This window comes from Tachyglossus aculeatus, chromosome 11, assembly GCF_015852505.1.
Source record: "Tachyglossus aculeatus isolate mTacAcu1 chromosome 11, mTacAcu1.pri, whole genome shotgun sequence".
Classification (NCBI taxonomy): domain Eukaryota; kingdom Metazoa; phylum Chordata; class Mammalia; order Monotremata; family Tachyglossidae; genus Tachyglossus; species Tachyglossus aculeatus.
In genome coordinates this window covers 12,071,179-12,085,051 of record NC_052076.1, presented here as the reverse complement: position 1 = coordinate 12,085,051, position 13,873 = coordinate 12,071,179, and the positions used below count along the sequence as shown (strand labels likewise).

General features: G+C 42.9%; 1 protein-coding gene across 10 annotated transcripts in view; it reads right to left on the bottom strand.

Annotated features, from left to right (window-relative positions):
* ARHGAP32 (Rho GTPase activating protein 32) overlaps positions 1 to 13,873 on the bottom strand; it is a 368,515-nt gene that overhangs the window by 7,965 nt on the left and 346,677 nt on the right. For 7 of the 10 annotated variants that reach the window (XM_038753686.1, XM_038753690.1, XM_038753689.1 and 4 more), the window contains 5 exons: positions 13,414 to 13,496; positions 8,227 to 8,334; positions 7,824 to 7,969; positions 4,626 to 4,824; positions 1,640 to 1,785 (listed from right to left, as the gene is read on the bottom strand). In XM_038753686.1, the coding sequence (XP_038609614.1) occupies positions 1,640 to 1,785; positions 4,626 to 4,824; positions 7,824 to 7,969; positions 8,227 to 8,334; positions 13,414 to 13,496 (682 nt within the window). The remainder of the gene's footprint in view (positions 1 to 1,639; positions 1,786 to 4,625; positions 4,825 to 7,823; positions 7,970 to 8,226; positions 8,335 to 13,413; positions 13,497 to 13,873) is intronic. The other 3 variants (XM_038753688.1, XM_038753691.1, XM_038753693.1) reach the window with 1 other exon arrangement.

The following is a 13,873-nucleotide window of genomic DNA, read 5'->3' as shown; positions in this document are numbered from 1 at the left end:
ATTTGATCTTCCTCCTCGTTATGGTCAAAAGCCAACTGGGACTTGGCCTTGGGACACCAAGCGGGCTGACAATCCTCCCACTCATTTCCCTGAAAACAACAATCCCCCTTCTGAAGTCTACAGCTGTGGAATCAGAAAGCATTTATACATATCTGATCTACACCGCACCTTAATGGCATGCTTAAGCCCCCCAAACTGCCTTTATGTAGATCGGAAAAGCACAAGTTATGCAAATTCATCCAAAATGTCCTTGGCAGGTGTGTATACGAACACACACACACGTGCCCAAGATTTCTCTTTCTGACTTTGGGTGGAGCCAGACAAATTCTTCATCTCCTGCAACCCGACTGGTTCACCTCTTGGTGAAAGAGCAAGAGTGCAGGCTTCTGAGAGCTCACCTCCTCCTGGAGGCCTTCCCAGACTGAGCCCCCTCCTTCCTCTCCCCCTCTCCATCCCCTCTGCCTTACCTCCTTCCCTTCCCCACAGCACCTGTATATATGTATATATGTTTGTATGTATTTATTACTCTATTTATCTATTTTACTTGTACATAATTATTCTATTTATTTTATTCTGTTAACATGTTTTGTTTTGTTCTCTGTTTCCCCCTTCTAGACTGTGAGCCCACTGTTGGGTAGGGACCGTCTCTATATGTTGCCAACCTGTACTTCCCAAGTGCTTAGTACAGTGCTCTGCACACAGTAAGCACTCAATAAATACGATTGAATGAATGAATGAATGAATGATGCTGGTCATTCTTCCAGTCCCTCTTACTCTGGGAACCTGGGCTAATGCTTGGCTCAGACCCTGTTCCTTGCCATTATTGCACATTCCTGGATTCAGATGATGCCATGGGCTAGCGAAGAAAGAGAATGCCTCCAGTGCTTCTGGGGCACTGTTTCCCCTGGGGCCGCAATAACCCAGTTGTTCACTTGGATTCGTGTAAATCAGACCATTGACAAAGAGTTCCATTAAGCCTGTATGAGATCGCCCACAATATTCTGCTAAATGTTCTAGATGTGTCTACAAAGAGAGGGAAGAAGCCTTTGAGAAAGGAGACCTAGGTGACTTCTTGAGAAGCTGTAGGCTTGGCCGACTGTGCTGGGTGTGAATCTGAAAGGACCTGTGTTCTAATACCAGCTCTACCACTTAATGATAATAATTGTGCTATTTGTTAAGTGCTTACTTTGTGCCTGGCACACAGTACTAGGTGCTGGGGTGGATACAAGCAAATCGGGTTGGACACAGTCCCTGACACATATGGGGCTCACAGACTTGATCTCCATTTTACTGATGAGGTAACTGAAGCCCAGAGAAGTTCGGTGACTTGCCCAAGGTAACCCAGCAGACAAGTGGCAGAGTTGGGATTTAGAACCCATGACCTTCTGACTCTCAGGCCCGTGCTCTATTAATTATGCCATGCTGCTACTCATCTGCTGTGTGACCTTGGACAAGTCACTTCCCTTCACTGTGACTCAGTTACCTCACCTGTAAAAGGCAGATTAAGACCTTGAGCTCCATGTAGGACATGACTGTGTCCAACCTGATTAGCTTGTATCTATCCCCACACTCAGTGCAATGCCTGGTACATAGTAAGCGCTTAACAGATGCCATTGGAAAAAAAATGGCAGACGCTCACCTTTCAGAGCGATGGCTTTCATCTCTGAAGGCTCACTCTCATTCCGTTGGAGTTTGCGCTTGGAGACCGATGAAGACTTCCCCAAGTTGAAGAAGGACCGCCAGCTCCCCACTGGAGACTTCTTCATTTTGCTTGGGGGCCGCTTCCTGGTTAGAGCAGAGGAGATATTTCAATTGGGGACACCAAGAGGTAAATTACCAAGACCAAACCCCAAAGTAAAAGGCCTACGGATAAAAGCAGGGGGCTGGGAGTTAGGAAGCCTGGCTTCTACTCCCAGCTCTATCGCTGGCCTGCTTGGGCCAGTCACTCAATCTCTCTGGGCCTGCCTCATTTGTAAAATGGGGAGGGGACTGCTGATTTCCCACCCTCTTAGAATGTGAGCCCTGTGTGGGACAGAGGCTGATTATTGAATACTTATCCCAGCTCTTGACCTATTGTAAACACTAAGTAAAAGCCACAATTATTACCTGAGGACAAATGGAGCAGAAACAGGTTTGAATATACATATTCTGGCCATCAGCCACAATACTAGGAAACTTGGCTGGACAAAAAGCCAGGAAGTCACTCCTCGTGAATGCTATTTTTTTGCAGAATTTTTCAGTACTTCATCAATGGTATGTACTGAGCATTTACTGTGTGCAGAACACTGTGCTAACTCTTGGGAGAGTACCTCATCACATCCACCTGCTCTGCTCTCCTCTCATTATTCATCACTCATCTATGACTCTAGAGAATATGGAGCTGGGTTAAAAAATGTATCCACGTGTACAGTACTGTCCCTGTACTGTAATTTTTTTCCTTCCCCAAGAGATGGGAATGGGAAGTCCTCTTTTCTGTCACTACGTATATAAAAACAAACACGGTGCTTTTCAAAAAGCAAAGAATTGGGAAGATAAAGAATAAAAGCCTAGTCAATAAAAGATGGCCATCAAAGGTGAGGGAACAGGAGGTCAGAGAACAGTAAAGTGGGGGTTTTATATGGTACTAGTTATCACTTACCATGTGCCAAGCACTGTACTAAGCACTCAGTTAGATACATTATAGAGAAGCAGCCTGGCTCAGTGGAAAGAGCACGGGCTTGGGAGTCAGAGGTCATGGGTTCAAATCCCAACTCCGCCAACTGTCAGCTGTATGACTTTGGGCAAGTCACTTAACTTCTCTGGGCCTCGGTTACCTCATCTGTAAAATGGGGATTAAGACTGTGAGCCCCACGTGGGACAACCTGATCATCTTGTGTCCTCCCCAGCGCTTAGAACAGTGCTTTGCACATAGCAAGTGCTTAACAAGTGCTATTATTATTATTATTATTATTGTTATTATCAGATTGGGCACAGTCCAATCCACATGGGGCTAACGGTCTCAATCTCCATTTTACACATGAGAGAACTCAGGCACAGAAAAGTTAAGTGACTTTCCAAGGTCACATCATTTTGTGTTGTGCAAAGAATTCCGGAAGCCAATTTCTCCTGGGAAGGGCATGATTAGGTAGCCTGCAGGGGGATGTTTGGAGTAAATGGTGAAGAAAAGAAGGGACAGAGCTGGGGTTGAGAGAAGGATTGAGACAGATGACCACCACCCTTCCCTCCTTCAAAGCCTTATCAAAACATTACATCTTCTCTAAGAAGCCTTCCCCAACTAAGCCCTCAATTCCCGTATTCCCTCTCCCTTCTGTGTCACCTATGCACTTGGATCTGCCTCCTTTAAGCACTTGATATTCACCCCACCCTCAGCAACATAGGACTTACATACGGAGCTGTTCTTTGTTTTAATTTCTGTGTCCCCTTCTACACTGTAAGCTCCTTTTGGGCAGGGACTGCTTCTACCATCTCTGCTGTACTGAACGCTCCCAAGTGCTCAATACAGTGTTCTGCCAACAGTAAGCACTCAATAAATACCACTGACTATTGACTGAGAGGAAAAGACCAGGACCCAGGTCAGACTTTTGAAAAGTGGAAAGTAGTGCAGGAGTTCAAGATTCAGGACAGGGATTCAGAAGGGCCTGGGGTTTCTGCTGGATCAGAGGGGAGCTGGAATATTCTGAGGAGAAACGTTCTTCTGAAAAAAGACAAAAAGTAATGGACACAGGGAGGGAAGCCCCCACAGCACTTACGTCTATATCTTCTAAACTCTATTTCTTCCTCCTGTCTATACCTTATTTAAGTCTTATTTACAGTCTCCCCTGGTAGACTGTAAGCTCAGGGAGGGCAGTGAGCCCCTCGAGGGAAGGGTCCATGTCTAATTTCCACCTTTATACTCTTCTCCCAATTCTTAGTACAGTGCTCTACAAACAGGAAGCGTTCAATAAACAGCATTACTACTACTATTGTACCATCCCAAAAGCTTAGTATCATGAATTTCAATCTGTTAACCAATCAACAGTGTTTACTGAGCGCTTACTATGTATAGAGCACTATACTAAGCACTTGGGAGAGTACAACACAGTAGAATTTACTACAACAGACCCAGCAGGACCTCAATAAATGCCACTGATTGGAATCAGTGAATGGAAGAGCATGGGAGGAAAAGTGAGAGAAACCCTAATATATGGAAAATACCTAATCATGGCTGATTAGTGCACGCTGCTTCTCTATAATGTACCTACCTCATGAAACATTGAGCACCCATGCATCTTAGCTAAATGCTTAATGAAGAAACCGTGACTTAGACTGCACCCTGTCTACACAGGAGGAACTGTCTGCATCCAGATTTCACAGGCAAACAGAAAACTGAGTCCATTGCCAATGTAACATTCATTGGACAGAAAAAGAATCTTGCTCCATGGCAGAAACTACTTCCTGCTGCTGAAAATAGAATATGCCTATAGACTATTTTCCTTCTTTTCGAACAAGCCTCAGGACAGGAAGGAACAGCAGGTATCTTTGACCACAAGAACAAGCAGGGCTCGTTGGGGTAGGACTGGGGCCAGAAATGTTCTGAAAGAGGAGACTGAAAAATGTACACGATGGAAAAATCAAAGTGGCTTCACCTTTCAAGAGGAAACTCAATGACAGTATGGAATTTTCCCTGAAGTGCGGCTGGCCCTTCTCCCACTTCAATGTACTTGTTGTCGGTCACAATGGGGGAGTGGATCTGAGCTTGTGTCCGGGCCTGGGCTTCTTCCAAAGTCAGCAACTTGGTGGATGGCGAAGAAACCAACAGGGACTTGGGCCTGGATAAAGAAGCTGCTAATGGATAAAGCAAGAAACAAGGCAATCAAACTCTCCATCCTACACCAAAACCTGGCACACATTAAAATGGACTGATGACATTTTTTGACCTTTCCCTGTCTGAAAGAAAAGGTCTGTCTCTCCCTGTGGGCAGGGATCATGTCTACTGACTCCACTTTATTGTACTTTTCCAAGCACTTAGTATACCGCTGCAAACAGGAAATGATCAATAAATACCACTGATTGATTGAGTGATCGACAGAGATTAAGTAAGGTGGGTCAGCTTTGAAACTCTACAGGTTAGCCCAGAGAAAATGAACACAACCTAATTGTTCAATTGCTGACGTTCCTGAAGGGGGGCATCATAGCCCTTGGCTCATTTTGGACTTGCAAGTAGCCTGGGCTTGATTTCCCTCCAGAGGTCCAAGCGAAAACGCTGTTCTTGTGGGTTCTGTCGTGCCACTGCTTAAGAGGACCTGGGAAACAAGTTGGCTTCCACCAACCAAGTTTTCCTCTGCCCTCTCTTCCTACTGGCCTAGCCAGAGGTTTGCTACTAGCGAGAAACACTTCGGCCTTTCCACTAACCCATTTAGGTGTTTATGGATTTGGGGCTCTTGATTCCCCCCAGAAAGTTTAAATTTGAAACCTACTGAAGGCTGGCAGCCTTATATTTAGTATTCTGACAAGAGGCCATCTAGGCTAATTTTGTTGTATTGTACTCCCCCAAGTGCTTAGTACAGTACTCTGCACATAGTAAGCATACAATAAATACCATTGATTAATTTATTGATATGCAAAAAGGTATCCCACAAAATAAGACAGGGCTTTTTCTCCAAAGCCTCTCCAGGTCAGTCCCCAGGAAGACCCAGGGCTAGAGCTTCAAGACAAAGCTGATGAAATTCACGTCTGAAGGATCTTTATCATTCATAAGACTCCCAAACTCCAAGGAGTAGTAAAAGTGTACACGGTAAGATCCTAGAGCTAGATCAGAGCCATCTTGAGCTTCAGGTGTCGGAAGGGGAGAAATGAAAATTCTTAAAACATTCGGTTCACCAACTCAGTGGGATGAGGTCACTCTAGCTTCCACTTTGCTGACTTCTCCTGAGAATTTAAGTCACTGATCTGCAACTTCAAAGAGGAAATAGATCCAGCAGCTTGAGTGACTGTTAACCTGCCCTGGTTAATGCTCTCCAGTTTTAACTTTCCTTTCCACTTACTTTGGGGACAGCATGTTCCCATTTTCCCCTTTTCAACCTGATATAGTCTACTATTATCTCCTGAATGGGCTCTACTATTTTCCTGGATCTCTTGCCAATTCCTCCAGGTACACTCTTGAATTGTCTTAAGAAATCCTTGCCACCTAGGAAATGTGACAGCTTAACTCAATGTCATGAAAGGCAATGTTCTAAACCGGGCACAGAACTGCAACTGTGAAAATTAGCTTATTATTTTGCTGGAACCTTAGGCAAATATGAAGAAAATGGAAAATGAGTCATTCTCTTGCTATAATTAACCACTGTCTACGGGGGCATGTGTGATTAGAGCTGAGAAAATTCTTTACTTTTCCAGAGCAACAAAAGTGAACAAATTTATTAGCTCATTAAAGAGCTGCTAACATTTTTCAAATCAATATTTTATGATCATCTGCTGAGGGAAAAATGAATTTTCAGCCCTGGAGTGATCAAATGTCTTTTGATTTATATTCTTTTCTACCCTCTATATTTAATTAGATGGTAGGTTACTTCAGGGGCAGGGATGGCATGCTATTTCTTCTTTACAATCCCCAAGTGTCTACACAGTGCTCTACCCAGAGGAGCTCAATAAATGCTTTGGATATTGACACTGCTGATTGCAATAAGGCTTATTCTTTTGTACACTAGGAGCACAGACATTTTCAATCCAGAAAAACAATTTCCAATTTGTCCAGACATGGAGAATAGCTGACCAAAGAATGAAGCCATAATCATTCTCGCAGGCCTTGGGGCTGCGGCCGCTGTTTGTGAAATCGATGTTGATTTCCCAAATAAATTTTGAACTTCGATGTCAATGGGCAATCATGGCCTAGTCTCATTTCATCCCACACCTGAACTTTGCCTGAAGACCAGCCTCCTGGCACACCAAGAAAGCAGAGTGGGCCTGAAGGCTGAGGATCAACAGAAGGGAAGCACTTCCTCAAGTCCCCCACTTAGCCCAGTCTCTCCCAAGCTCCCAGATTAGGGGAATGGTCCAGGACAGGACTGGGGAGTTGAAGAAGGAGTGGCAACAGGGATTGAATTGGGATCTCCCTGGCTGTTTCTGACCTACAGATCATGAGTCATCTTTTCAATGACTCTCTCTCTCTCTTCTGTATCTTGGATCTGTATTCTTTAAGCACGATATTTATCTCACCTTCATCCCCACAGCACTTGTGTACATATCTGTAATTATATTAACTTCTGTCTCCCCCACGAGACTGTTAGCTCCTCGTGGGCATGGAATTCATTTGTTCAATCATATTTATTGAGTGCTTACTGTGTGCAGAGCACTGTACTAAGTGCTTGGAAAGTACAATTCGGCCACATATTGAGGCAGTTCCTACCCAAAAACAGGCTCACAGTCTAGAAACGGAATGGGTCTACCAACTTTGTTAGATTGTTCTCCCCTGAGCATTTAGTGCAATGTTCTACACACAGTAGGCACTCAGTAATTACCACTGATTAATTGAATGAGAGCTGAGGTGGGTCAGACATACAAGGACACAGAGCAATTCCTCCAGGGTTTCCCAATGGAGGCTCTTGGGGCCAACGGTTTGATGCGGGGTAGCCTTCAGTCCTGGTTTCAGGAGAGAGAGTATAAGGCTCCTTAAGCAAAAGGTGATATAAATGCTAAGGATCTTCCCAGGATGTTCACTTTACTAAGTGGCAGGATGTGAATACTGATGAGCAGTATTATTTTTAACAATTCTTGAGTTCTTGAAAGCAGCTTGCTTTTGAGACCCAAATACAGTCACAGCGTTGGTGAACACCCACTGTCCATACCTGCCCCATCTTGAATGACTGCACTGATTTTGCTGCTGAAGAGAACATCCACGTGGTTGAGAATAAATTCAACCACCACTGACTGAATTCTCACTTCCATGAAGGCAGCTGTCCCACTGAAGCAGGCAGACTCTATCTGTTTTGACCTGGGAGAGATGAATAGAGAGTCACAAAGATAAGTCAGGACTCAAAATGATTTCTCTAATAGAAATCGAGACACAAGACAGAGGAAATCATTCCATTTTTACCACCACTTAGTTAAGCTAACTCCGCCCATTTGAGGGAGGTGAACGGATAATGGATGTTGGCTTTGCACACTTCATTTTCTTTAAGGTGTAGTGGCGAAATGAAAGTTACAATTAAGTTTAGTAGATTTAAGATCAGAAATGAAAACATGAATTACCGAAGCAGGTTTGGGGCCCACACAATTGCTAGGTTCTTAGCGTGCATGTTCGTGATGGAGCAATAATCAGCTAGAAGGGATAAATGTCTCATTAAGAACTCCAAAGTTCTGGAAAATAAGATACAAGCAAAAATCTGTTAGCAAACTGTAGGTACTACAGCCAAAGAGCTACAATTTCAGGCTACAATTTATACAATTGAGAGGTACTTCTAAATCCACCTGTATTTCTTCATCAGCAAAAGGGAAGCACAGAGGAAGATGAAAAAACCCCAAAGAACTCAGTTCCAAGCCAACTTTACATATGGCTCTGGTATAAGGAAAACACAAACACTTTTAAATAATAATAACCATCATAAAAAGTATTTATTAAATACTCACTACACGCTAAGTGTTATGCTAAGTGACGAAGAAGATACAAGATGATCAGATCCCACCCAGTACATGGGGCTCATGGTTTACATGGGAGGGAAAGCACACAGTTTCATAATCCCCATTTTACTGATGAGGAAACTGAGGCACCCAGCAGGCAAATGGCACAGCCGAGACCAGAACCCATTTCTCCTGACTCCCAGATCTGTGCCTCTGTCCATTAGGCCTTGCTACCTCCCAGACACTTAACTCAGTAACAATCAATGGTATTTACTGAGCACTTACTATCCGCAGAGCACTATACTAAGCACTTGGGAGATTACAATACAACAGATTTAGAAGGAACACTCCCTGCCCACAGTAAGCTTAAGTTTTGAGAGAGCTAGACATGCTTTGGCATAACCTTTAGGCTGATCTTGGCTGCCTGATTTCCATGTAGTTTCCATATTGTGCTAATAAAGCAGCTGCTCCCCTTTAAAAGAACAGACCGTCCTACTTAGCTTCAGAGGCACCAGAGAATAGCTGAAATCCTTCACTGAAATGGTGCTAACATGGCTCCAGCAGGTCTAAAAGAATGATTAGAAAATTCAAGTGAATTCTTCCTGGGTTAGTAGTAGCCACTAGAGGGAAAGCTTGTAGCATAATTCTACCTTCTTGTCATGGATCTCTTTCCTCAAAATTCTTGATTTCATTTTCTCTATTCTGCCCTTATTTTAATATATAGGCCATTTACTTATTAGGATCTGATATCAAGATGAATGGTTTTAGAAACACTGCCATTATGTACTTCAGCAAATAAGGGAATTACAGGAACCACGCTGAGAAGCAGCATGGCCTAGTGCAAAGAGCACGGGCCTGGAGTACCCCAGAGCAAGGTACAATTCCAGGCACATAGTAAGCGCTTAACAAATGCCATAAACAGATAAGAAGCAAGAAAAAGAAAAGAAAGAGAGGAAGTCAGAGGACCCGGATTCTAATTCCAGGTCTGCATTTGTCTGCTGTATGACCTTGGGAAAGTTATTTAACTTCTCTGGGGCTCAGTTACCTCTTCCGAAAATGGGGATTAAGACTGTGAGTCCCGTGTGGGATATGGACTCTGTCCTACCTGATTAGCTTGTATCTATCCCAGAGCTAGGTATGGTGTCCAGCATGTAGTGAGTACTTAGCAAACAGCAAAAGCAAAAACAAAATAAACCCCAAAGCACTGTGGGAAATATCCATCCATCCCAGGCTCTTTGCAGAGGTACCCCAATTTGCAAGTGTGGAATAAAATGAATGTTCTGTAATTCAGTCATGAAAATAAGAACTGGCCCATTTGTCCAGGGCCAAAAAAATCCTGGCCAAGGGCTTATAAAACAATTTGGTGGATATAGCTCTAAATGTAATACATTTATTTCACATTTAGATTCCTTTTTTTCCATTTGACTTTCACAAGAGGAGCAGTGTGGTCTAGTGGAAAGACCAAGGGCCTGGGAGTCAGAGGACCTGGGTTCCAATCCTGGCTCTGCCAAATGCTTGCTGTGAGACTTATGGCAAGTCAATTCACTTCTCTGTGCCTCAGGTTCCCCAAGTGTAAAATGGAGATTAATTCCTACTTCCTCCAAAATTAGACTGTGAGCCCTATGTGGGACAGGAACTGTGTCCACCCTACATCCAACCTGATAAACTAGTATTTACCCCAGTGCTTACAACAGTATTTGAAACATAGTAAGCAAGCAACAAATATAATAAAGCCAACCAATAAACAAAACAAGACTCTAGATGTGGGGGGAAAGCTGAGTGGGTCCGACAGCCCGGTGGAAGAAAGCGGGGTTGGTTGGGGGGTCAAGGAAGGGGCTGAAGAACTTGGGTTAGGCCAGAAGTATCACTGGGTGGCTGGGTAATTTTGGAAAGTTAGCAGCGAGCTTGTCATAACTCTCAAGGAACATAGGGGGAAGGAAGATTAGTGTTTCATTCTACATTCCAAAGCTTTTGGTGTAGCTAAACCTATTAATATTTGCTAACCTAATTATTTGCTTAGAAGACAGAATTAAAGTCTACCATACCCTTCCAAAACCAAATTTGTCTCATTTCACAAGCGTTATAAAACTGCATTCACACGATCAGATGGGCATGAATTAAACAAGATTTATATATAGCCTATGCTGTACTTCTTGTTACTCATCTATTTAAAATGTAAATTATGTTTACAGAGTCATAAATCCTTCCAGGCATGCTCAGCCATTTAACTGAACAAATCTACGACCCAATCTTCCTTGGGAAAAATGATATTTTCAATAAAAAGAAAGAAAAACGGTATTTTGCTTTCTCCTTGAAAGCTGGGGATTATAAAAATGGAAAGTGATTTTCTCTATCAGGACTCTCCTTACTATGAAATAGAAATGAAAGCCCTATCAATGGGTGTAACTTTAGTCTTTTTTACAATGGCATTTCTTAATTCTCTCGAAAATCTAACTCTCCAAGGCAGATAAAAGAATAAGATGGGAGAATTATACATAATGAAGGACAGAATATTTTCAGGGCATTCAGGGAAAAATAATAATGATGCTTTCTGTTAAGCACTCTTCTATGCATTGGGGTAGATATAAGATAATAAGGTAGGACATATTCCCCCTCCCACATGGGGCTCACAGTCTTAATCCCCATTTTACAGATGAGGTAACTGAGGCAGAGAAGTCAAGTGACTGGCCCAAAGTCAAACAGCTGACAAGGGGCAAAGCCGGGATTAGACCTAAATCCTCTGATTCCCAGGCCTGTGTCCCATCCACTAGGTCAAGCATGTACTCCTTGGATGTTGAATGGTCCTGACTCCCTTGCCTCCTCCCTGCTTCTGAGGTTTGAAAAAGACATGGAATTTACTGGATACTCTAACTAGGTGCTAAGCAGGTTGCTAAGTGATACAAAATAATACAATCAGACAGCCTCTGTCTGCCACGCAGCTCCCCGCCTCAAAGATAGGGGGAGAGCCAGTATCCTCTTTGCAGGCCCAGAGAGATTAAGTGATTTACCCAAGGTCACCCAGCAGAACTGGGATTAGAATCTGGGTCTCCTGACTTCCACTCCCTTGCTCTTTACACTAGACCATGTTGTTTCCTTTTTGACTTGTCTAATTTCACTTTTGCACCTCCCCTACCACTCTTTCTGGACTTCAGGCAAGGTATTTGTTTTTTTTTTTCTGTTTACTTTTGTTTTATAAGATCATTCAATTCACACCTGCTTTCAAGTTGTTGCTTTTTTTACAGTATTTGTTAAGTGCCTACTATGTGCCAGGCTCTGTACTAAGCCCTGGGGTATATACAAGCTAATCACGTTGGTCACAACCTATATCCCACAAGGGGCTCACAGTGTTAAATCTCATTTTTGCAGATGTGGTAACTGAGTATATGTTGCCAAGTTGTACTTCCCACGCGCTCAGTACAGTGCTCTGCACACAGTAAGCGCTCAATAAATACAATTGATTGAGTCACAGAGAAGTTTAGACACTTGCCCAAGGTCACCCGGCAGGCAAATGGCAGAGCAGGGATTAGAACCCTGCTCCTTCTGACTCCCAGGGCAGTACTCTGCTCACTAGACCATGCTGCTTCTCAATTTGATTCACTTCCTTAATCAATTCAAGGTGCTGCAGAAAAGCACGGAACTGAAAGGGACCTGGAAAGCCATCTTGGCCCTAAGAAGAATTATAGTCCAACAAGCCAAAGCAGATGGTTGCCTTTCCAATTCTTTAAACTCTCTCCAAGGGAAACTCCCCCTACAGCTTTATCTAGAGCACGGTCACTCTTACTTACCTTCCTTAGGTTCTTCTTTGTGTCTAACCTAAAGCTACCCTGCTCAGGCTTAAGCCTACTTTCTCTCTAGTTTGAACCATCTGTGAAGTTGAAATGAGCTTGGGAAAAAGTAGCCCTTCAGAGGTTTGAAGGCAGGAATTGGAGTCCTTAGGGAAATTTAATTGAGAGAACTCTGATTCCTCTAACTTTCCCTCTTAGATCTTGACCTCGCTCTTCGATCATTTCTGTTGCTCTTTTCTAGTTCCCCTCCAGTTTTTCTTTAGATGTGAAGTACAAATTGGCCCCAATTCTCAAATGTCTCTTTCCAAATATTGAATTTAGGGTAAGGATTACTTTCTGGTTCTTGAATGTCATATTCCTGTTTATACATTGTTACTTTATGTATATACACAAATATATACACACACACAGTTGTTCTTAGGGCTCAAAGACACTACCATTGGTAAGGAGATGGATTCATCTAAAATAAAGTACTACGCTGCAGCTCAGGTTCAGCTGGAGGCCACCTCAATCAGTGATTCCTTATCTGCTGTCTCTATCCTCCTTTAAGCAGTTATTTATCTTTAATTCAAAGTTATGCTTTTCTATTCTAAAGAATATGCAATTTTGATCAAATTCTGTTAATTTCTGAATCTTCCTCGGATTAGAAGTGTACATTTTCTGATGCCATCCAATTTACCATTTTTTGCAGGGCACATTGTAATTCAAATACACAGTTCCTTAAGAGTAAAACCAAAGAAGTGGAAAATGCTAGCAATAACCTCTCTATTTAAAAGTTGCCAGGATTTAAGGAAAAAAATTGGCAGAAACAAATTAAAATTGGGCACCTAAAATATTTGAACGTTTTCTCCGAAACATTCATGGGGCACAAAACTGGACTGACCTAAAATACGGGTATGAAATTGAATACTAGCAAAGTTCCAAGGGGTACAAGTTCAAAAGAGTCTTGAACAAAAAGCAAGGGACCTCAGCAACAAATTGAGCTTACAAACAAAGAAATTTTGGGCCTATCATTTTGGAGAACCTGGCACACCTGTAATGTGGAGGTGGGAGTTGCTGGATGACGTCGTGAATTTTAATCAATCGCTCTTCATCTGTGGCTGCAGACACTGCATCCTGGAAGGGAGACACGTATTTGCAATAAACCGCAGGGTTCTTGGAGCAGGAATTAGAAATGGATACAATTCAGATGCAGTTACAGTTCCTTTCTAAAGTGAACCAGGAACAGGCAATGAGGAATTTATTTCTGATACCTCCATGTTGCTTCTGTAAACATTTACAACACCCATAAACCTAACCCAGAAAGGCCCCTGGGAAACTGATTCAGCAGAATGAGTGGAGAACTCAGAGAACCCTAACCCATTACTATCATGGGGGGACTCTAGCGGGTGGGTACAGGTCTGGGCTTTGAAGAGTTTCCACGGCATCCTCATTCCAGTCGACACTGCTGATTCCCTATTTTTTAAAAAGAAAATGAGAGAAAACCACCTCAT